The sequence below is a fragment of the Oryzias latipes genome, chromosome 11 (assembly GCF_002234675.1).
Source record: "Oryzias latipes chromosome 11, ASM223467v1".
Taxonomy (NCBI): domain Eukaryota; kingdom Metazoa; phylum Chordata; class Actinopteri; order Beloniformes; family Adrianichthyidae; genus Oryzias; species Oryzias latipes.
In genome coordinates, this window is record NC_019869.2 from 22157875 (window position 1) to 22181118 (window position 23244).

A 23244-nucleotide genomic window follows, 5' to 3' on the forward strand; every position below is an offset into this window, starting at 1 on the left:
TCTTGATAAAAGTGGCAACTACAATAGCCAGAAAGCTAATAAATATTTATCCTGTTTTTTGAATCCAGATTACTTTTCTGTTCAATAATGATGACTTGTATGTCTTTAACCCATTTTACCACACAAATAATGCACAAAAGTACTGTACGACAACATTTTTTGTTTGTTTGAGAAAATCAGGTTTGCATCATTTGTGCACAGTCTTCACATGTCTTTCAAACTGATTCTAAAAGTCCTCCACTAAAAAGTGACGAACATTGTTCAGTGAGATAAACAAGACTTTTGCTGTTTGAGACATATGTGACGAATACGTGCAGAGCAGCTCATGGGCCCGAAATTCAACACTTCTCATTTCCTGTGTGCAGCTTTCACCTCTGTGTTTTCAAAACTATTCCTGTTTTTCAGGAACCCACACTTCTTTTCAGTTTTAGGAGGCTGTTGCCATGGAAACAAGGCTATTTCTCACTGTGGCCTCCATCACTATGACCAGTGGTTTCACTGTGAGTCACCTGGACACTTCACGGTGACAGGCCTCGTCTTGCATCGGAAGTTGCTGGTTTCGCTGATGTGCAGAGCAGTCTTGATGTTGGACAGGGATGAGTGCACGTATGTTTACTTCCTCAGCACAGATTGTTAAATGTGTGCGTTCTGGAAGTCCTGTGAGATTATTACACGTGTGTGCGATGTCTGGGTGCGCTTCTGTCTGCTGACAGACTCCCCCTGGACACCTGCACAAAACATAATTCTCACCAGGTTCTCACAGGGGCATCAGGTGCGAATTACCGCTTTCTCGCCATTGCTCTTTTCTCCCCTGTGTGACCCCCCCCCCCAACCTTTCCTGAAATAGTCATGAGTCAGGATCCCAGCCCACCTGATGTCCTCACTGAAACCTCTATGAAACTTAGCGGTGTGAGAGTGCAGAGGGGGACTGTGGCAGGAGAGAACTGAGGGGGATGACTGGGATTTAAGTTTGGGGCCAACTCCAGGAAACAGGAAGTGCAGAGAATAACAAAAATGAAAAGTGTGAAAAACCAAAAGGAAACAAGTAAGTGTGAATCAGCAAGCAAAAAAATGTTACTGCTTCAGGGATTTCGGCAATTTCAGATTCAGAAATGTTGTACAGAATGCAAATAAAAACTAATTGTTGTAAGTTTTGAATTTTTGCAAACTATATTGATATTGATGAAGATTCTCATTTATCCAGACAGTATTGTCTTAAGGTTGAGTCATGGCATCTAGATTAAAAATCTGTTCCCACATTCATGCAAGTGGCTTGCAATGCTTGTCTTGCATTTTTTTTAATCTCCATCACTTATTTTATTTCAGACCTTGTTCATGTCAGTTTGTTCTGTTTCCTTTGCTTGAATCCCACCTGCTTTGTGTTTGGTTTATTACCTCACCGCCGTGTTCTGTTGGCCATGACTCACTTTGGATTTAAATGCCTTTCGCCAGATTATCTTTGTAACAGCCAGTTGTGTTTTTATCCTGCCTGTTCCTGCTTTCTGCCTTTAGGCACATCACTTATTTTCCTCCATGCCTGGTTTTATGGACGTCTTTAATCTTTTCTGTTACTTGTCTGCCTCTGCTGAATGTAACCCTGAATCTGACCCACTTAACCTTTATCTTTTGGATTTCAGCTGTCTGTGGTTTGTGCTGTGTAGTCTGTCTTGTCACAAATGTTTTAACGGATGTTTAAACTGGTTTTTTTCTGCTCATTTGGCTTCACGTATAGTTGTTTACCCATACATTTCAGATTTCGTCTCAGAAATAAACTCTGACGGCATCAACTTGAACATTTGTTCCATTTATAGTTGGTGTGGTGTAATTTATATGCTGTAAATGCATCTTATTTATGTTCTTGCTGGTCATGTGGAAGCTTATCTTTGCGTCCAGACTGACTAAGAACAATGCTTATAAGCTCCAAAAAGATTCAGCTCTATCTACAAAACCAGTGCACAGAAGCGTCCACACTTAACCTTGATGGACTCAGGTTTGGAAAAACCACAAAAAGTTTTTTTTTAGGAAACATTGCAGCTCTTTTCAAACGCCTTTTAGACAATTTACGTAAAATAACATACCGGTAAATCAAATAAATTAAAAGGTAAATTAAAACTGAAATGCTTTTAAAAAACTGTTTAGAAAAGCAAACTACTGAAACAGGCTGGGAGAAACAATTCTGTTTTAAATGTTGAATTCTTGCTTGTGTCAGTTTCAAGTTATTTTAGTGACTATTGTGGATTTTGATTAAAGAACAATTCTTCCCAGGTCTGTGAACCAGATTTCCATTCTACAAGTGAACCTCACTGCCTTAAGGAAGCTTGACGGCTTTCCAAAAGCAACACAATAGTTCAGACTAACTGTATTTTTTTTTAAATTGATCCTAGCTTCTTATTACTGTAAAATCTCATTTAATATTTAATTGACATGTAGAAAAAATGGTGTGTAACTGTGATGGATTGTTTCAGTTTCCAAAAAGTGTTATTGTAAAGGGACATTTGCCTTCTTGTGGAGAACATTTTTAATCAATACAGAAGGAAATGCTGAATTACTTTGTCAGGAATCATTACAGCAATGATCCAGGTGAAGATGAAAAGCTGGCATAACAAATGCTTGTTTTAGGAGGTTTGAAATCTGACTAAATGAAATGTGATTCATCTATGCATATTTTGCATTTTTAAAGTTGAACATCTCAACTTTCAGTGTTTAGACAAAAAACTTTACGAGTTTGTGGGGTTTTCTCCTTTTTAGATAGATAGATAGATAGATAGATAGATAGATAGATAGATAGATAGATAGATAGATAGATAGATAGATAGATAGATAGATAGATAGATAGATAGATAGATAGATAGATAGATAGATAGATAGATAGATAGATAGATAGATAGATAGATAGATAGATAGATAGATAGATAGATAGATAGATAGATAGATAGATAGATAGATAGATAGATAGATAGATTGATAGATAGATAGATTTCATTGAGGCTTTTTCCAGCCTGTTTCCATGCAGGGTGCAGGGTGGGTGAGACTTCAGACTCTCGGTCCATCCGTCCTTCCCTCCGCCCTGTTCCCACCCTGAGAGTTTGCGCTGTGACGTATTTACTGACAGGAGGGCGCGAGTTTTCACACAGGTGCCTCATCTGCTTGCCAGTGCGACTATTCGTGAAGATAAACCGCGCCTCTTCGCTCTTGAGAACATCCTCACTAGTTGAACAAGAAGATCATACTTTTTTGCGGCTCAGAGACCAGGACAGAGCAGGACTTTGTTCTTGATTGTTTATTTGATCTTCAAACTTTTGGAGACAGAAAAGTTTTTGGATTCATTCCCTCGTTAAAAAAGAAAACAAAAAAGGAAAGGAAAGGAGCGCACAGAGTCAAAGTTTTTGTCTAGTGAGGAAACCATGCGGAATCGTTTTAACGTAAATGTGGCAGCTTTGCTCTTTGGATGCCTGGTTTGCCTTGTTGTGACCTCTATTGTGAATGCAGATGGTAAGTAGGAATTTTGAAACATGCAAACAAAACAACACGCAAGAATGCAAAAAGAGAGCAGTATTACTACTGACGGCATTTCAATATCTACATAACAATTTGGTGCTGATGTTGTTGCGCACCGCTGAAAGTGCGCACATGCTCATGAGCGTTGTGAGCGTTGTATTATCTGCAGTAACATTAGGTTAGTACTCTGTAGGTTAGTATGTTCAGACAAGTAAACGTGTCAAGTTAAACAAATCAATGCGTAAAAAGTGCGGAAACAGTGGCCAAAGGTTTAGTTGCGCGCAGACCCCTAATCTGAATCCTTTTGTTCCGTTTTTACTCTACAGATTTCTACAGCTGCTTCAGGAAAGTTAATTACGTGATAAATCTGATAATGAACCTCAACTACTGGTAGTTAACTAGTCACTGAAGGATTGCTCTTCATGTGCACTCACCACAAACGTTTTTTATCCTGAATAATCTTTAAGAAAGACTCAGACATTTTCCCACCACTGGAACTGTCTTCTTGAAAATTTAAAAGGCACTTCTGTTCAAATATAAGGTATTTTAATGATAAATATAGGAAACCTGTACATATAAAATAAAGAACACCTTTTTAATGTAATATATATTTTGCAAAAAAAGTGGCAACAAAGCAATGATTTTTTTATTTTGTACTATTTTCTACTCAGAGAATTTATCTGGCTCTTCGTTTTCGATCAGGTGGAGTGTTTGTTTTGGACCTGAGGAACTCCTCCGGATTTAAAGGCTTCAGTGTTGCTGAAAAGGCCTGTGCCTCAAAAAGTGCCCGCCTGGCATCCCTGGATGAGCTCCTCCATGCTGTGGTGCAGTGCTTCTTCTCAGAGTGCACCCGCGGGTGGCTGCATGGAGGAACGGTTGGGTAAGAGGTTTTTTTTTAAGACGTGCAAAAAATAAAAAAACCAACAAAAGAAAGTCAAATTTGAAATATCAGGTGAGGTCAAGGGTCATTTGGTTAAGTGTAGTTCTGTGTGTCAGAGGGGAAGAAAGGATCTGAAGAGAGTGACAGAGTTTGGGAAAACGCAAAGAGGATAGAGGAGCAGCACATTTTCAGGACAAAAAATTAAGAATAAACAGAGGAGGAGATGGAGAAAGACTCCTCTGTTTCCTCCCAGAGGAGGAGGGAATTTTGAGCCAGAGTGTCATGTCTACAACTGCCTCCATTTACACCCTTCATCTCCACGGCAACATGACAATCAGTTTTCATCACTTAGAGACAGAAAAAGAGATGTTTGATTTGAACTAGGGAAAGACAGGCACGCTTTAAAGCTTACAGTTTGTCCTGTTTTAAATATACACATTTGTATAGCATGTCAGTTTAACCCCTTAGGTTTGAGGAAGCATGATTGAACTTTGACTAACTTACATTTTTAATTATTTTAATATTAATATTAAGAGATAAATTATCTTTCATATCAAATTAAATAAATATTAATAGTAAATGTAAACACCTACATTATAGGTCGAGGGTCATGTTTCTTTTTGACAGTTTGTCATTTTCAAATAAACAGAATATAATTTTTTTCTGTGTTTTCTCCTGCAGCTGCGCTGCTTCCAATAAATGCTTTAAGGGATCCCCAGAGGTCCTCCGTGAGACAGCTCTGCCTGTTAAAAAAGAAAAATCAAATAAGTACTGTCATTGTAAATAACACAAAACCATCACACAAAAGGAAGGTTTGAAAGAAGAAAAAAAAAAAGAAGAAATCAATAAAGTAAAAAAAAAAACAGGACTGAACATAAACCATAGTCTTGATTTTACTAGACCTTCAGTTAGGGCAGGAGACTGGACTTATTTTTTTAATCTTCACAAGATTGAAAGAATAAATATGCATCAGTTAAAAATGGCATGTTTTATGTCGCTTCACAACTTTCTCAAGGGCTAAAGTGCTTTACAGTCACACTCCCACACTGATGGCTGCTTTGCTGCTGAACACCGGCGCCAACCTGTAACCACCAGGAGCAATGTGGGGATCAGTGTCTTGCCCAAGGACACTTTGACACATGGGTGGGCAAGGCGGGAACCAAAACTAAAATTCTAAAAATAAAGTATTTTAAAATAACTTTCAAAAACTACAGTGTTCTCTAAACTCTCGCTGTTTTAACACCAGGATGAGGCTGTGGTCACTTCAAATGCCTCTTCTCTCCACTGCTTCCATCATCATTCACACTTGTTTCCCATGTTTCACAGTGTCTCAACCCTCTCTTCACCATAGGTCAGGACCTCATGCCCGTCCTTGTTTAATGACTCACAATGATAAAGTTCGGCGTGTTGAATTCCACACAACACAAACTGCTAGATTAAATTTGTATGCATTTAGGAACTTTAAAAATGCTCCACAAGTGACCTGGTGTATTGCTTTAAAAGAGTCTGACTCACATGTCTCCTTGCCTGTTCATTGTACATTTGCTGCCCTAAAAAGTGAATTTACATGATATTACTAAAATCCAATTCTTTCCTTTAAGATCTGTCTGTCTTTTGCCCTTATAAGCTGATGTAAGTGTGGCACATGCCTTCCTCGTGAGTCAGTGCAGGTCCCACTGTTTTGATTCTTTCCAGGAGTCTGATGCTTTGATAAGTCCAGTCATTCACACACATGTGCACAGTGTCAAGGGTTGACAAGTCTTTTCTTTTCCTAAACCTATTTATGACTACGTATTTCTTCTTTCCACTGTATGTTTTAATATCTTCTAAATCTGGAGTTACTCTAATTATTTATTTCTCTTTTTTTCCACTTTTTATTCACATAGCAATATGTTTTTATTATGAGATGTGTTATTTACACATTTTTAGTTTGTTTTTATTTTTTAAAGACATTTGAAGGTTTCTTCCCCAATATTTGCAATCTTACCTTTTTAATCATTTTATTTACAAGTAATTTTGTGTGTCTGAATCGTTCTGTGCTGCTTTGAAGTTGGCTCTTTGAGTCTTTTTTTTAAGAACTCTGAAAGAACATATTGAGTAGCTATGGCAATAGCAATTGAGTTTCTTTGCTAGTTTCTATGCTAGCTTGCATTCATTTTAGTTCAAAATTAAGATTTTCTTTTCAGTCATCAGATTCATCAGTTTTATCTTACATCAGCTGACACCCATATCGCACGCTGAAATAAAGAAAAATAATATTTGAACAAAGCAATGATCAGGAGAAAGCTGCACTTCTCAAATATACAAACACACATCTATAAGCCTGAAACAGCAGCTTTGCATCCAAGAAAGACTTTAGAAACTAACATCTTTTATTTTTTTCATTAGTTGCAATATAAATTTTATATTGGCAATGCCAGCTAAGACATATTATAATAAACCGTTAATCTTCAAATGGTAATACTGTTACAGCTTTAAAAAAAATATTCAAATATTAAAAATCGTTTGTAGTCAAATTACTTTTGAAGCCAGTCCCCTGCAGGAACTAAGTGGGTTTTGGTTTTTAATGCTCTTTAAGTATTTTCTCTTTAGTTGAGCTGAGTATTTGCTGCACTCCTCACTGAAAGCTCTCTTCTTTCTTTAGGGTTTCCTCCATATCAATAATGACTTATTTATGTCAACCCTGTTTGTTTTCCTAGTAACAAGACACTTATTCTATTTTAAATTATGCCCGACAACTATTGCTCAATTTCTTTTTATAATATGTTGAAAAATGAGCCAAGGAAGATACCAGGGTTAAAATGGGGTTCTAAAGACAGTGCAGAATCCTTGGATGATCATAGAGAGGGTTCAAAAGCTCTGGTGTTTTTATTCTGGAGGATAAAATGCAAAAATCTGTTCCAGTGCAGGGACCAACACATTTTAAAATTAATACGTTCTAAAATTGTACTTCTTTCATTAACAAAGTAGTTTAGTTTCACATTGTACTTTTTGCAATGTTTGACTTAACATCTGTTTAGAAATGAGAATACTACAAGAGAACAACAGCTCAACATGTAATAGTTTAACGCAAAGACCACGAAGGGCAAAAAATCCATTTTTACTCCCTTTTTGCTTCATTTCAGCTTAAAAGACTCAGCCAAATTCCCTGTTAGGCTTATTTATGATACTTTTTTTTTTTGCTCTTCAGATCTGTTTTTTCACAGAACCCAAATCTGTCTGTCCTGTTGTTGTGGGTATTGCACTTTTGACCTGCATTTTTAAGGCAGAATTTTCTTGTTTTCATCTTTTTGAGACTCTCAGGCCTCAGGTTCTCTTTTACATGTCTGTTTTTTCTTTTTGTCAAAGTAGATTTACACTTTTTTTTTTTAATCTTTGTGGACTTCATTGGTTTCAGCTCAAAATCCTTCATTTGAATATTTTTGTGCTTTTCCAAAATCAAACTATTTTAAATTCGCTGACATTTCTTTTGTGTTGTGTTGACCCCGTCTTACTTTCTCAGTACAAATCTTGTTTTAAAGTCACTTTGGATAAAGTGTCCGTCAGGCGAATAAATATGAAATCTAGTTTACAGCTAGAAGTAGGAGTACCACAGAAACAGAGACTCAGGAAAAATATGCACATTTACCAAAAAACGTGTTGCTGCTTTTGGCAGGATTACCGAAACTCACTTCACAGCTGTTTTAACAACGGTTTGTTGGTCCAGATCGCTGTCCTGACTGATTCCCATTAGCTTTGTGGTACATTTCCTCCTCATTTTCCTTTGTCCGTTCTTGGAAAATCAGTGAAGTTCACCAAGAACCTTTACCCCATAAGTCTTTGAAATTTGATATTTGAGGTTTCATACACATATTTCTTGTCATGGGTGCCTTTCATTTTATGTTTTTGTCTAACTGATTTGGTTTTCTTAACTCGCTTCATGGTGTATTTTATATCTTAAACTTTAGGATATAGAAATACCATCAAGAGAGGTAAAAAGACTTTAGCATGTAAAGTTTTTATAAGTTGAATCTGTGAAAGCCACTTTAAAAAAAAGTGATCTTTAGCGGCAGTGGCTTGAGCAGGTTGGCCAAGATCAAAGGGTTGGCGGTTCGATCCCCGCTCCCCCCAGTCAACTGTTGTTGTGTTCCTGGGCAAGACACTTCAACCCCCCTGCCTCCAGTGTTGCTCCACATGTGTGTGCATGTTCATCAATGTCCCTGTGATGGTCAGTCTGCCCCAGGGCAGCTGTGACTACACCTGTAGTTCACCATCACCAAGTGTGAATGAGGCCAAAGAATCTGTGTGTATCGACCACTTTTTGTCATTTTCTTCCATTTTCCTCAGTTTGAGAGCCTTACTATAAAACATTCAAGGCAAGAAATGCTTAAAATATATTCCTCCTGTTTGCTTTTGGCTTTAAATCTGTGATATTTTCTTTTATCTGTATAGAAGTTTGTCTCTGTGCCTGGGCTAAAGTTGGTTCTTTCCAAAAACATTTTCACCAAAATCCCTCAAAAGCAGTATTCATACACACTGTAATTTTATTTTTATTATTTATTTTTATTTGTAAGAGGAATTTTCATGAGTCAAATGGAGCTTCAGAAACACATTTTTCTCATTTTCAAAATAGCAACTGCCTCTAAAACCATTCAGTTTCCATGTTTTGCATGTTTTTACAGCACATCTTTCTTACATCTTAAGAAATCCTCCATTATGGGGTTGCTGTAGATGAAAGACGCCTTCAAAACCTCCAAGGAGAAAGTTAACTATGAAAAATTCATCATAACAAAGGCATAAACCGACATTCAGTCTCAGCGGAAAAAGAAACATAAAGAATTCTTGGAAAAGCAGCTGTAATGGGGGAAGCCATGAAATATTTGAAATAAACAAGTCCTTTTCTGTTTGAGTGTCTTACCTGCACCCTGTGTCTGCAGGACCACCGTGTGTAATGTCGCAGGTGGCTCGCTGAGAGCGGTAGACGTGAGGACAGAAAACGCCACGGAGGACGCTGCACACCTGGATGCTTTCTGCATCCAAGACAAGGGTCAGTAAATGGTCACAAAACAGGTTAATTAGGCTGCAGAATAATGGACCCAGCGAAGGCCTCAGAGATTGTGAGCTTAATTAAGAAGATGCACTCACTGATGTACATTCACGGTTGAGGTGTTTGTCTATAAAAGGTGACTACATCCTTCTTACTTTGAGTATGTGACATAAAGTGATCCAAAAATGAATCCAATTCATGCACAACAGATCTTTGACTCTTCTGACCTTCTGGAGAGGATTCATTCGCACAAACCTTACAAAAAAGGGGACGAAAGTAAAACATTTTGTAGAGAGATGACCTTTAGAATTGTTGCTGCACTTAATACTGTTTTTGTGTTCATGAAAGCTATTGAAATAAGGTACTAAACAAATTTTTATTCAAAGTAACATAAGAAATTATGCAAAAGCAAATGAATATATGAAAAAATTAAAAAAAAAAAGTAACAAAAAATACTTTTGAGGATTTGATTAGTAAATATATACATTTTATGTTGCAGCTGTATCTGATGCAGTATCTTAAAGTCTTGCATTTAGATTATTATATCAAGCATTCACATAAATTGTTTTATTATTAATAATGCATTTATCAGAACCCATGTGTAACAGAAAATCATCACAAATCTGTTATGTGATCCCTTTGGTCTGTGGTATATTCCACATCTTTTATTTAAAGAAAAATGGGTATGGGTTCTTAAGGGGCAATGAGAAATGCACAGTTTTGGCACCAAAGTATAATGTTTAAAACATTTCCAATGAATTTTGTTACTGTTGTTTGTTTACTGAAATTTTTTATGTGCTTTGGTAAAAAAAGCTATTAAAACTTCTTTTGTATGTCTGTTATCTACCCCAAAGCATATAAGAAAAATTAAATGTACATCTTCTTTGTTTGGCAACAGATCATGGAAAGTTATTAATTTTTCAAGTAAAATGTTCAACTGTATGTTGTTTGGAGCAGATACACTTTGTTGCATACTGTGTTCGCATTTGTGTTTAGCACTGCATAAAAAAATAAGAACATTTTTTTTAAAGTTTGAGAAAGGTTAAAAGGAGAAATATGTAAAATGGTATTACACAATTGTGAAAGTGTTTATCTTATAATTACAAAACCAAAATTTATTAATACATTTAGGCAACAGGACATTTTTGTTCTAAATTTGAGTTGTTTCATTGGAAAATTAGTCACGGTAATTGCAAAAACTTTTATTTTTGTTTGCTTCTTGCTTGTGCATGTTTACAAATGGTTAATTACTCTATTTTTTTACACATTAAATAAAATTGTCATCTGTTTTAGAAATATAAATATATGTTTTTTGACATTTAAATAATTGCTGTTTCATTGCAAATGGGGGTGGTTATTGTTGCTTCAGCTACACCCTGTGGGGACCCGCCATCCTTTCCCTACGCTCGTCTGCAGGAGCACTCCGGGTTTGAGACCGGAGATGAGCTGCTGTACACGTGCGCGCCGGGTTATGCGATGCCCGGAGGAGACACTTCCTTCAGCCTGCTGTGTGACAGCTGTGGGGAGTGGTACGGGACAGTGCAGATCTGTGTCAAAGGTAATCAATGTTTTTTTTTAAGAAAACAAGATATGGAAAAATAGAAAAACTAAAAATAGGTGTAAAAGAAAATCAATGATTGTTCTGCTTCTTCTAGTCTCCATCCATGTTGTTAAAATTAAGGTTTGAACCATGAATCAATGTATCAATTTATATTCCTACAATCAAACCAGATTGATCTGTTTGAGGCAATGTTAATTGAATCGACCTATACCACTTTAAAAATGCTTCAAAATAAAATAAATCAACTACATTTAAAATAGGAAAATATCATTTGGCTCAAGCCATCATTACAGTCCAATATGTGGGAACACTTTGAATCTTGCAAAGACCATGACAACAGCAGGCTGAACTTTATGAAACTAAAATATGAATGGATTTACCATTTACATATTTAATTTATTCTTGATTATCTTGCAAGAAACAAAAAAGGAAATGCAAAACCTCACCTGCAATGTTCAGTACCAGGTATTTATCTCTGAATCACACTATCAACCAGTTTTGGTTAAAGATGTCTTGGATTGAATCGAATTGTTCAAAATGAACCAATATCGACTGTGAATTGTATCAGAAAGCAAAAATTGTGATTATGACACCCTTAGTTAAAATTGCTTTGTATTCTTTAGAATTGTTTATTTATTTGTTTTTTTGTTTTTTATAATTTTTTCAGATCAGACTGAAAGCCATGTAGACTATGAGGACAAGTACTCAGATTCCTATGGAGATGCAGATCATAGCCTCGAGAGTCAAGAAGAGGTGCATGGAGAAACCCACCAACATGGTGGAAGGATTTTGGAGCGGCAAGAGTCAACACTCCCGGTGAAAGTTCAACAAAAACAGCATCGAGAACCTGACATAAGAGGCAAGGTGACTTTCCATTCCAGGCAACCTGAAGGAGTAGTAGAGGAAGGAGCTAAACAAGAGGCTTCTGACCATCATCTCATCGGGCATCCGAGGCAGGAGCAGGAGAAAAGCGAGGTGGTGAGAACTGAAACAGCTGCAGCAACAGAGGAACCTGTGTCTGTTCTTTCCCAAAAACACATGTTCTGGTTTCCCTCTGAGGCCTTCCAAGAGGAAGGATATCCTGTCTCCACTGACTCATCAACACAGACAACACAGAGGACCTCTGGGGCTCTATCTGAGGAGAGTAAGGAACACAACAGTCAAGAGGTGCCTGACCATCAGCAGTCTATCAATGTTGACCACCACCACGACGATGGAGAAGACGATAACAACCGTGATAAAGGTGATACTGATGATCACGACCATTATGACGACCCTGACAGCCATCAGGAGGAAGATCAGGATGATCATACGAAGCACCCGGCTCTCCACGAGGATTTGGAACGACCGGACCACCCCACCACCAGCCGTGAGGACCATGACGACCATTATGACATGGGAGAACACGAGGAAGAACCTGATCGTGTTCTCTACGGCAGTCGGGAGTACGATGATGGAGATGACACTCCTGATGACCACCACAGCATTGAGGACCATGATGTAGAGCATCCTGATGTCTCTAAGGAGCATCCTGATGACCGTGATGATGTTGATGACCATCACGATGACCATGACGACGATGAGATCCATGATGATCGTGATAGCCATGAAAGTGACGGGGGTCGCCCGCATGATATAATTTCTGTGGCAGCAGAAAAGCACCAGAATGTTACCCAGAGAGGAACAGGAGGAAAGGCCACCAAAGCCGACACCTGGCTGGACAGCTACCCTGTTGCTCGAGAAAAAACAAAAAACGGGGAATCCAAAACAGGCACAAATGTTGTAAAGATGGCAGACAGACCCAATGAGGTGGAAGTCCGTAAACCGGTTCCCAGCTCACAAATCGAGCACGACTCTACTGGCAGGGGGCATGAACTAGATCAAGGCGGGGTGGGAAAGGTGCAACTTGGTGCAGCAGGTACTCCTGCTGCCTTCCCTGACCTATTAGAGCCCTCTGACTCCCCCTCGTACTCTGACACCTTGGATTATGACACACAGCAGGCGGCTCCCACCCGCTCCTGGCTGGATGATCTCACTGAGCAGCCTTTTCAGGATCATGGCCCCGCTCCTCCAGTGCACAACGGTGAGGCCTTCACCGGAGTGATGGGGGGGCAAACGGTGCACAACCTACCTGGCGAAGCCGGAGAGAGAGGCGAGTTGGAAGGAGACATGAGGGGGACCATGTGCACGGGGGAAAACTGCCCTCCTCCACCTCCAGTCCCCTCCGGCCGAGGCCCCAAGGTGGCTGCCATCATTGTGGCGGTGTGCGCTGTTGCCACGGCAGTCATGGTTGGGGTGTGGTGCTACCGACGGCAGCAACAAAAAAGCTCAGCCTACGAAATGAATGGGAAGGGCCAAAGTCAAATCACGCAGAGCCAACAGATAGAGATGCAGCAAAAGGTGTAGGAGCGCGGAAAGAGGACCCAAACTGCAGAAAAACAAGACTTACTGCCAAATCCATCCATCTTTCTCGATATGACCCACCATTATTTCTATATTTCTCCATCTAGCTGGACACATCATTAAACTGTGGCTCAACTCCAGATACTGACATAAATGAAATTTGGTATGTATGAAAAACAGAACATAATATATAGGAAACAGAGACTATAAGGCTCTTGGACACTGTGGTGAAGATTGTGTTCGCCTGCTTTTTATTTTGTTTATTCTACTACTGTACTTAACGTTTCTCATCATAGACGTCAATATTTATTCACCTTTTTCTTAGTCTGTCTTTTGGAAAATATTTCCTGAAAATATTTGTCTGGTGTCATAACTCAGCGTTTTTCTAGCAGCATTTTGAACAAAAAATAACAAACTAAGAGGCGCCTTAGCCTGTGTCTGGGAAGCTAGGAACAAAAGTAATAATCACAAGGAGAAAGCTATGATAAATTTCATTGATTCCTCTGTAGATCTTGACAAACAGTTGAAAAAAGTGCTTAAATTAATTTGTGTCTCATTTTTGTGCAATCTGTTGACGTATATATTTTTAAGTTTCGAATGCATGTACCTCTGGGATTTAAACAACAGCGAGTGGTGCTGCCATGGCAATAAAAACCTTCGTCTTGAGGTTCCAGTGTAATACTCAGATTTCCATGTATAATATATCCCCTTGATGATTCTGTAATAGAAATGTAAGCTTTAAAACACTAGATTTGGGATCCTAAGGCTGGAACTTTTTTCGATATTCTTCACCTTTTCTGCTTTTCCATCAGCTTTTTTCTGAGATATTTTAGCCCGTTTGCCCCGAGGGACTCCACTAGAGGCAATATCTCCTCTTAGCACAGAATCTTTCAGGCTCTTTCACCTCCCTAATGAGGTGAGAACATCTTTGAAAGTGTTTTGATTTTGTCCTTTTTTATGGCATATGCTGTTCATAAACAGGTAAAATTCATCCTCTGGAAGACAATAAGGAACTATTTGGTTATTTTATCTTTGATTAGCGTAGAAACTTCAAGATTTTCTTGAAATTTAAATAAATGGATTTTTTTTGTATGGAAATTTTAGTTTTCAAGTTTTGTCTTAAAAACAAATCGATGATAGCGCTAAAATGCAAATCACATCAACAAATCAATCAAAGCAATAACAAATTAAAGATCACAATGTGATTTGCACTTCAGTGCTACCGTATAAAACAGAACGAGAAAAGAAATATACATTTATGATATTTATTTTTTTCTCTTTACAAGACAGTATAGATTTGCTGTGATGTCACAAAATATAAAAACTTTCAGCAATATAACATTTTGCTTAAAAAAGTTGACTTGAGGGTATGTTAAAAAGAAAAAGAGGAGAAAAATGTGAAGACAACAGCAGGACTGCCAAACCAAAACAAAAAGAAACTGAAGTGAGTTGACGCTGAAAAAAAAGTTCTTCAGATGTGTTTAAAACACAGTTTTTAAACTCACTTTGGCTTTTTTTCCCCCTTTGGTTCATTGATTATCACAAAAATACACCATTTTGAAAATACTCTTATGTCACAAAAACAATGAAGCTAAAGAAAAATATTTCCTGCTTTTCAGTCATAAGAACACTAAAGAAAAGGATACATTTCACTCATTTTTTTCCCTGCAAAATGAAAAAAACAAAATGCTTTCTAGCCATCGATTTATGTTATTATCTTATACTGGATTTATATTACTGATTCAGAGAAACATAAAAATATATTTATTGTGCTTCAACTTTGCATAAACAGCTATTTATGCGTTCTAAACTACACCAGACATTTACACTATACATCATGGCAACCATATAAAGTTCTATAGTAAATCAAATAAAGTTATTCTATCTGATCTATTTCATTGTTCATGATGTAGCCAGAATAATTTGTCTGTCAGTGATGATGACATTTTCAACACGTTAAATTTAAAATCTAACGTTTTTCATAATGATTTATGTGAAATTTGTTTTGGGAATATTTTATATTTAGGTCTAATATAGAGTTATAACATTTTGCTAAAATGTTTTTGAAATTGAATATGGGAGTGAAAACAGAATTTCCAATAATGGATTTTTTTGAAGCAAATTGAAAGCGACTTTTGTAAATATTTCTGTAAATATGACTGTAATAACTTACTGGATGTACTGCTTCAGAGTAGTATTCAACAAATATGGTGTAATTAAAAAGAAATCATAAAAGTTTTAAATTTGTCACAACCATTCAAAAATGTTGTAATACACAGGTTAGTTATTATAATGTTATCGTTCAGTTTCAGGATGATTCAGAGAAAACTATTAAAAGTATCAAACTATAATGTTTGTAAAATATTTTGCTTTTAAAAAGTGTTGCTTCTTTGGTGTCAAGATGAAATGTAAACTGTACGTGTGTCCTGACAGTATCAATAAATGTCTTATAAAAAGTGTTTTACTCTTTAATGGGTTGGAGATTTCTTTGGAAGAGATTAGTAGAAAATCTGTCAAAGATTTGTTGGTCACAGTCATTTTCCTAAACGATTAAGAAAAGGAGAGTTTAAAATAAAGGAGGAAGTCATAAACAAAATAGTCAGAAGAGAACAGTAAAGGAGCTGCAGAGGGAATGCCCCCCCCCCCCCCCCCCCCCCGCCCCGCCGCCGCGCTGCCCCTTTGGGCTTCCAACATCGCTGTGTGACAAACTGCACTGAGACTCAATGTTCAAACATTGTTACACAATTCTGAGCTCAGCTCTTCGTTTTTCCTTTTTGAGCCTCCCAGGGAAAATCTGCAAACTGGAACAAAAAAGGATGTGATCAGTTCTGTTTTTCTAGAATAAGAAAACATGGAAATGGTTCATTCCCTGCTAAGATTCTACAGTTTTGGTTGTTCAAACTCGTTGCTTTTGTGGTTAAATAAAAAAGAAATGATGAAGAAAAACAGAAAATGCTTCTAAAACAGTTTTATTGTGAAAAACCTCTGAAAATGTATTTCACAGTGGAGGAAAAAAGTTAGGCCCAGCTCTTTATTTCAGTGTCTTTAAATCAGTGAGCTGTTTATCATGTCAGTGCAAACCACTGAACTGGACATTTGGAGCACAGCCATCCATCCATTAATCTTCTAATCCCGGTCAGGGTCACGAGGTTGCTGGAGCCTGTCCCAGCTATTGTTTGGCAAAGCAGAGCTACACCCTGGACTGGTCATTTGGAGCACAAATCGATGTAAAAAACAAAGTATAAAATTCAAAAACTGCATTTTGGATTTCTCTCTGTGGCCCAAAACCACAATAAATACAATATTTTGATTCTTTTTTTTTTTTTTGTAGTTCAACAGTGATGTCCATTGTAGGTTATTCAGTCTCATCCAGGAACTCATCTATAAACTCCACCACTTCCCCCTGGAGACACACAAAAAAAAAACTCATGAGTACCTGACTTGCTTAAAACTGGATTATCATAAATCCTCCTACTCATACTTCTAAGACTAATTTGTTGTATCCTGCATTACTAAAGAGATTATAGTCAAGAACTCAATGCATTTCCCCACAAATAACATGTAAGTCTGATTTATCCTGGGTCTCCCTGGTAAACACACCTCTCAGTGCTGCATTAAAAATCACACATAAATGCAATATGATGTTGCCACGCCGTGGCCATCCGAAAACATAAAAACACAGCCTATGTTAGATTAGTAAAGCCTAATTCAGCTCACACTAAGAGGGTTCTGTCTTCACTTCACTTTTAATGTAACCAAAATCTCATGAAAGCATGTAAAGACACCTCGTCATCGCTGGCCAGGTGCTGCCTGGAGAAGGCCAGCATCTGCAGCTGCATGCTGGTCTGATTGTAGTACCGCACTGCCTCCTGCAGCAAAAACACACAAGTGCAAAAATTAGACCCAGAATTCTTTAAAAAATGAGCAAAAATTCAGGATTTTAGCAGAATTTCAGAGGAACGAATTAAAATGAGCTCCAACCAACATTACATTTGTTCCAGTGCTTTAGATCCTGCATGGTTTTTTAACATTTCTTTTTTTGTTGGTGAACTATTTCAGTAAAATTTGACATCAATAAAATCTACAATTTTTTTCCCTTTTAATTTGCTGGCGGAAACAGGCTTTAGCACATATACTGAACAGAATGTGAACTTTTATGGATAAAATCTAAGCTTTCTTCATTAAAAACCTAATGTAATAGGGGATGATACCATGAAATATTGCAGATTGTTTTTGCAAATAATTAGATGAAACGGGTGGAGGGGGTGCAGTGGTAGGGCAGTCGACCTCTGATCAGAAGTTTACTGCTTCCCGCCCATGTGTCCTTGGGCAAGACACTGAGCCCCACCTTGCGTCTGGTGAAAGGTTGGAGCCAGTGTTTGGCAGCGGAGTGAGAATGGGACTGTGACTGTGACTGTACATTGCTTTGGGCCTTTGAGAAAGGTAGAAAAGCACTATACAAGTATTTACAATTTAAAAACTGCATTTCTCAGCATTTCTTGGTGAAAAATGTTGATGCATCCGTTCGAAGATGACTAGATCCATGCATGACTTAGTTTTCCTCGTCTGAGCTGGTATCTGCCTCAGAACTGTACGGCTGGATAGCTCCAATATAGCTTGCCATTTTTGTTGCACCGGTGATGTTAGGTCGGGGAGTTTGAGGGATTGTAAACTAGCTGGAGAGTGCGTCACAGTAGCTGGGAGGAGAAAGGGGGCAGGGTTGCTCTACGTCAACAGTCTCGCCCACAACTCAGAGGTGAATTTCTAGTGAACTACTGCCGCTCTGCAGAAACTACATCCTACAAAACAACAGGTTTTAGTATTTTGGCTAAAAACTGCATCATCATACTGGGAGCGCTTTTACAATAGGTCAAAAGATAATTGGAATGGGACTTTAAAGTGAATGTGGAATACTTGTTCTCATTGATACTCACTGATCTGGGGAGGAAGTCCTCCCCCGTTAGCCCCCACTGCTCTTTGTGGTATTTGTAATACTCCATGTTGTTCTTCATCACTTCATCGCCGGGGTCAAACAGAATGTAGCTGGCTGCACATGGCACTGCGTTCTTCAGGTCGTTCACTACCAACACACCAGTTCAAGCTTCATTTGTAGGTTTGGAACAGGTTTTACTCGAACATCATGAATGCTGGGTACTCGACTCACATTTGTAATAGGCAAACTGCAGGTAGTGGTACATGGTGGCCACAAACTTCTCAACGACAAAACCCCCCACAACAGGCGTCAAGTCACTTTCACAGGTCACTTTCCTCTCCAGGACTTCTGTGTAGTGGTCTTAAGAGGAATGAAATAAAGGCTCATCATGAAACTGGTTTTATGTCCATAATTCATGGACATAACTGTGAATTAGCTTCACGCAAATGTACCAGCTATGGAGGGGTAGAAGTCTTTGAAGTCCTTGACGTCCCTTGGACCCTCAGACGCAGCCAGACACTCGTCATAGACCTTGAAGAAGTCTCTCAGAGCTAGCTCCATGTCAGACACGGAGGTCGGGAAGTTGTCTCCATTATAGGCCCTCACTGCACGCACAAACAATGTCTGGAATGATGAAAATAAAACTCAACACAACAGCTTTGGAGAGTCTTTAACACAAGTGCTGTTTCTTCTAGAGGTCCATGTAATTTTACTTCCTTCTGTCAGTGATGGAATTCAGGATTGAGAAAAAGAATTCAAGAATCCCTTTCAGAAAACGGGGAAAATGTTAATGTGTTGCAACTTTTTTCTGTAAAAGAGAATAAAAATCCATGATCTCAGTCTCTTTTCCTCTGAAAAAAATGTCCCTTTGTGTGCAAAATTAGGTTTCCCCCAGACTACAGGACTGAACCTCATTAGTATATCCAAAAAAACAATAATAGGGTAAATTGTGTGGGACTTAATAGTATTGTACACCTACAAAAATAACTTCAATGGAGTAAAAACAGAAATCAAGGTACATCTAAAGTGGAAGTTTGTTCATTTATCTTATATGGCATACATTTAACTAGTTCTAAAAGTTTGAAACCTTACGACAAATTAAGGTTAATATCTCCAATGGTTTCCAACACAACTTAAAACTTTCCAAGTTTTGTTGTACAATATTTCAATCATAAATGTATCATAAAACAGACTCAAGGTCCAAATGTTAACATAATAATGACAACATAAGCCATACAGAAGAATTAAATGCAAGTAAGACATAAATTATACATGTATAAACAATGAAATGAAGCTTATTGTCTGGAATTTTGTTTCATTTCATTTTCCATTTGACTTTTTTTTTTACTTTCTTGACCTGTCTGGTATTGTGAAAATCTATCAATGTCATGCTGATTTTTTAAAAAGTTATTCAAAAGTTCATTTAAAAAATGGACAGTTCTATTGTTCTCTAACAGTTTGATTGTCAGAAGTCAGAGCTCTGTCTCCCCCTCTGGTCACTGGTGGGAACTGTCTCCAGAGTTCCAACCACACTTCATCTCCCAGCAACCCCAGCGCACACATCCTGGATGCCACACACCTGACTGTCATTCACCCAATCACAGCATACTGGCACTGAGCCTCACTCAGTGTGAAGTATTCTACGTGCCTCTCTGCCTGCATTACCGATCGTTATATCCAGACCTGATCTTCTGATTTCCTGACCATGTTTGACTCTGTTTGCCTGCCGCCTGCCACGAATCTAGCTTGGATCCGGACTTCTGCTGTTTCTTCTCTGATGCTCTCATGCTCTTTATTGACTCCTGCCTGCCTGACCCTGATTTAGCTTTGTGGACTTTTAGCTGAGCTAATAAACCTGCTGCATTTGGATCCAGCCGTCTGTGTGTTCTTGTGACAGAGATACACATTAATTTCATTAAAACAGCAAAGTTTTGTCTTTTTAAAAAATATTTTTATTTTATTTTTTGTTTTTATTTTATTTTTATTTCCGGACCTCAATACAAATTCTAACTAATTTTGCTGTGCACCTTAATAATTTTTACACTAGTTTCAGATTATTATAAATCCTTCTTTTTCTACTTTTTTTCTTCTTACACAAGTAGAATTCCCAATGTGTGTGTGTGTGTGTGTGTGGGCGTGTGTGTTTGTGTGTGTGTAAGCCAATACCTCATATGATTTGGTCTCCAGGTCTTTGATGTGCTCCTCTGCTCCAGGCAGGCTCCTGTAGTAAGCCATATTCTTCTGCATCATCTCATCATTGGGGTGTTTCAGCAGGAAGGTGTGAGCGGCAGACACGGCCTTGGCCAGATTATTAGACTGTGAAATAACGCAGAAAACAATCGTAGGTGACAACTTCTTATTCCGATTAATCAAACCTACAAGAGGAATAGGGGTGTAAAAAGAGTCATTTTTAACAACTATTTGGTTTATAATTTGTGGTTGCTGATACAATTCTTAGTCGTTATTGGCTCATTTTGAATGATCCACTGATCTTAAATGGATCCAGTAAATCTTAAGCTAAAACTACAACCAGTGTGACTTAGAAAGAAATACCGGTACCTGGATACTCAACAGTGCAGGTGAAGTTTTTCCAGATTCCTTGTATTTCTTGCAAAATAATCAAGTGTAAATTAAAAATGTGTAAAAAGAAGTAAACAAGAATTATTGGCAAATCCATTCACATTTTATTTTATTAAGCTCAGATCACTGTTGTTTTTCCAAACCATTACAATAATTCAAGGGGAATTTTATTGGGACATTCTACCACACTGTATGGTCAAATGTCTTTGCAAAACTCAAAGTGTTTCTACACATTGGACTGGAATGATGGTTGATCATTTTATGCTTTCATCACATGTGTGATGTCCGCTGTGATGGCACTCGGATGTATTTACATTCTAGTAACATAAACCTACCGTGTTTCAATCCAAATGGTATTTTCCTATATAAATATCATCGATTTATTTTATTTTTGAAACAATTTTAAAATAATATGGGTCAATTCAATTAACCACTTGCCTTAAACTGATTGATCTGGTTGGATCATGGGAGTATGAATTGATTCATCAATTAAGTCGATCAACCCTTACATCCTTAAAGAAGGAGAAAAGCAGTCACAGACCATCACCTTTGATATTAAATAAAGCACAGATCTTAGTTAAATGTGTCAAATTATTCCTTTGCATTTCCAGGAGTACCCCAATCATGTTTGACTATGTCGGTTTAATTTTTTTTTCTGATTCTGCTAAAAAACGAATCAAAAACTTTGTCAGTAAATATTTAGATTTGATCATTTTGTCAAGGCAAAAGTTATTTCAGTGAACATCGTTGGGTTTCTTAAATGTACATATGATTTCCAGCAATGTTGTATTTTTTTCATACTTTAATATAAGATTTCTTTGATCGTTTGATTATTTTTCTGTTGGATCAGATTGAAGATACTGAGAGACAGAAGACTACAAATGATTTCAGAAGGGTATAAGTGCATCCGTGGCACGTTAGTGACGTCAGGACGTCCAAAATCATCACACACAAAAAACGAGCAAAACCTTAATTTTTGATAGAGAACCATCATTGGGTTAGTAGAGCTTGAAGTGGTGGATCGCTGTGCGGAAATGTTGACATGTCCAAAAGAAAAGAAAAGGGACTTTGGCGCATTCCCTTACTTTGAAGTAGGCGTACTGGAGGTATTTGTACGGCTCCCTGCGATCAAACTCATCGATGGTGTCCCGGCTTGGCATGGTCTGTCTGAAGGCGGGCAGCCCTTGCTTGCAGCGCTTCAAGCACTGCGCCCTTTTCATCACGTTTCCAAACGCATGCAGCTCTGGAAACTCGTCGAACTTCTGCTCGTCGTCCAGCCGGACCGAGCTGCAGTTCAGGTTGCAGAAGGCCTCGCTGTCCCGCAACAGCCTGTAGAGGCGCAGAGACACCTCCATGTACTCCACCGTCTCCTTCCACTTCTCCCCGGTGTACTGGTCCAGCGCGTACTTGTAGGCGGACTCCAGGGGCATCAGCTCGTGCCTGGGGAAACTCCTGAAGCTGTATTTTTCATACTGAGAGTTGACGGTCGAGAGGAAGAACGCTGTTAGTAACCAGAGGAAGATACGAGAAGGATTGGAGGGGGCCATTGTTGGAAAAACTAGTAAAGGGCCGGTCTGCGTGAGTCTGTGGCACCGCCTCAAGTTCCACCACGTATCCGGATAACGCCTCCCCTCCCCGGGGCAGTTCAGACACCCAGGCGAGTACGCTGGGACTTCTGGAGCTGCGCCTCCCACCGAATTACGCACAAAGATCTGTGCTGCTACGAATAAAAGCTTATAAAGCCCCCATCTTCCTCTGATTTTTTTAGGGATTTTGGTTCTGATCCATGAATATTTCTTCCCTTAACACTCTTGTGTGCCGCCCCCCCCCTCCACACACAAACACTTTAAAACACACACATCAAAGTTTAAACCTGCTTCTCCCAGTCAATTTAAACCCCCCCAGGCTTAAGTGTTCCTCCCACCCCCACTGCCACGTACGAACATTCCTGCTTCGTGTAACCCCCTCCACGGCCCCAATTCCACCAACACATGCACTTATACCATCCCAAGACGCACAGTGAATGTTACAATTCTGAAATAATTATGGGGCTACAATGAGAAGGTGGGAGGGTGGGGGGAGTGCCCCCACCCCCCATTGCTACCACGTTGACACGTTTTGGAAGCTCCACTGCGCATGATGCCCCCAACTATCCCACTGAAGCAAGGGAGAGTCAAGTCAGCTTGAACAACGACTGAAAGCAAGCACTAAACTTTGTGGTTTCAAAATAAAAGCACAATGTTGCAACAACCTGTTGATTAATAGAGTTTTTCGGTTTTAAACTTGCTGAGTAATAGTTTTATAAAAGCATATGCATGGTTTTTATACGGGGAAACCTCATATTTTGCGCACAAAGGGACATT

At 38.5% G+C, this 23244-nt stretch overlaps 2 protein-coding genes across 2 annotated transcripts; one reads left to right on the forward strand and one right to left on the reverse strand.

Annotated features, from left to right (window-relative positions):
* The first annotated feature begins 3008 nt into the window (after nucleotides 1-3008).
* Nucleotides 3009-14664, forward strand: susd5 (sushi domain containing 5). Its single transcript, XM_023960133.1, has 5 exons — nucleotides 3009-3492; nucleotides 4201-4378; nucleotides 9295-9404; nucleotides 10774-10962; nucleotides 11633-14664. The coding sequence occupies exons 1-5, from the start codon at nucleotides 3405-3407 to the stop codon at nucleotides 13369-13371; spliced, it is 2304 nt and encodes a 767-aa protein (XP_023815901.1). The 5' UTR covers nucleotides 3009-3404; the 3' UTR covers nucleotides 13372-14664.
* A 1657-nt stretch (nucleotides 14665-16321) lies between these two features.
* Nucleotides 16322-22657, reverse strand: crtap (cartilage associated protein). The gene is made up of 7 exons (XM_023960134.1): nucleotides 21967-22657; nucleotides 20468-20617; nucleotides 18754-18925; nucleotides 18533-18661; nucleotides 18303-18448; nucleotides 17154-17237; nucleotides 16322-16771 (listed from the first exon to the last, which is right to left on the reverse strand). Exons 1-7 carry the CDS (start codon nucleotides 22426-22428, stop codon nucleotides 16724-16726), a joined length of 1191 nt encoding a protein of 396 aa, XP_023815902.1. The 5' UTR covers nucleotides 22429-22657; the 3' UTR covers nucleotides 16322-16723.
* Nucleotides 22658-23244: the final 587 nt, after the last annotated feature.

Excerpts from the sequence above, each read along its gene's own strand:
- susd5 (XM_023960133.1), top strand. The coding sequence starts at position 3,405 with ATGCGGAATCGTTTTAACGTAAATGTGGCAGCTTTGCTCTTTGGATGC. Across the intron at positions 3,493-4,200 it reads CTCTATTGTGAATGCAGATG|GTGGAGTGTTTGTTTTGGAC; the intron begins GTAAGTAGGAAT and ends GTTTTCGATCAG. Across the intron at positions 9,405-10,773 it reads TTTCTGCATCCAAGACAAGG|CTACACCCTGTGGGGACCCG; the intron begins GTCAGTAAATGG and ends TTGTTGCTTCAG.
- crtap (XM_023960134.1), bottom strand. The coding sequence starts at position 22,428 with ATGGCCCCCTCCAATCCTTCTCGTATCTTCCTCTGGTTACTAACAGCG. Across the intron at positions 20,618-21,966 it reads TCCAGTACGCCTACTTCAAA|TCTAATAATCTGGCCAAGGC; the intron begins GTAAGGGAATGC and ends GTTATTTCACAG. Across the intron at positions 18,662-18,753 it reads CTTCTACCCCTCCATAGCTG|ACCACTACACAGAAGTCCTG; the intron begins GTACATTTGCGT and ends ATTCCTCTTAAG.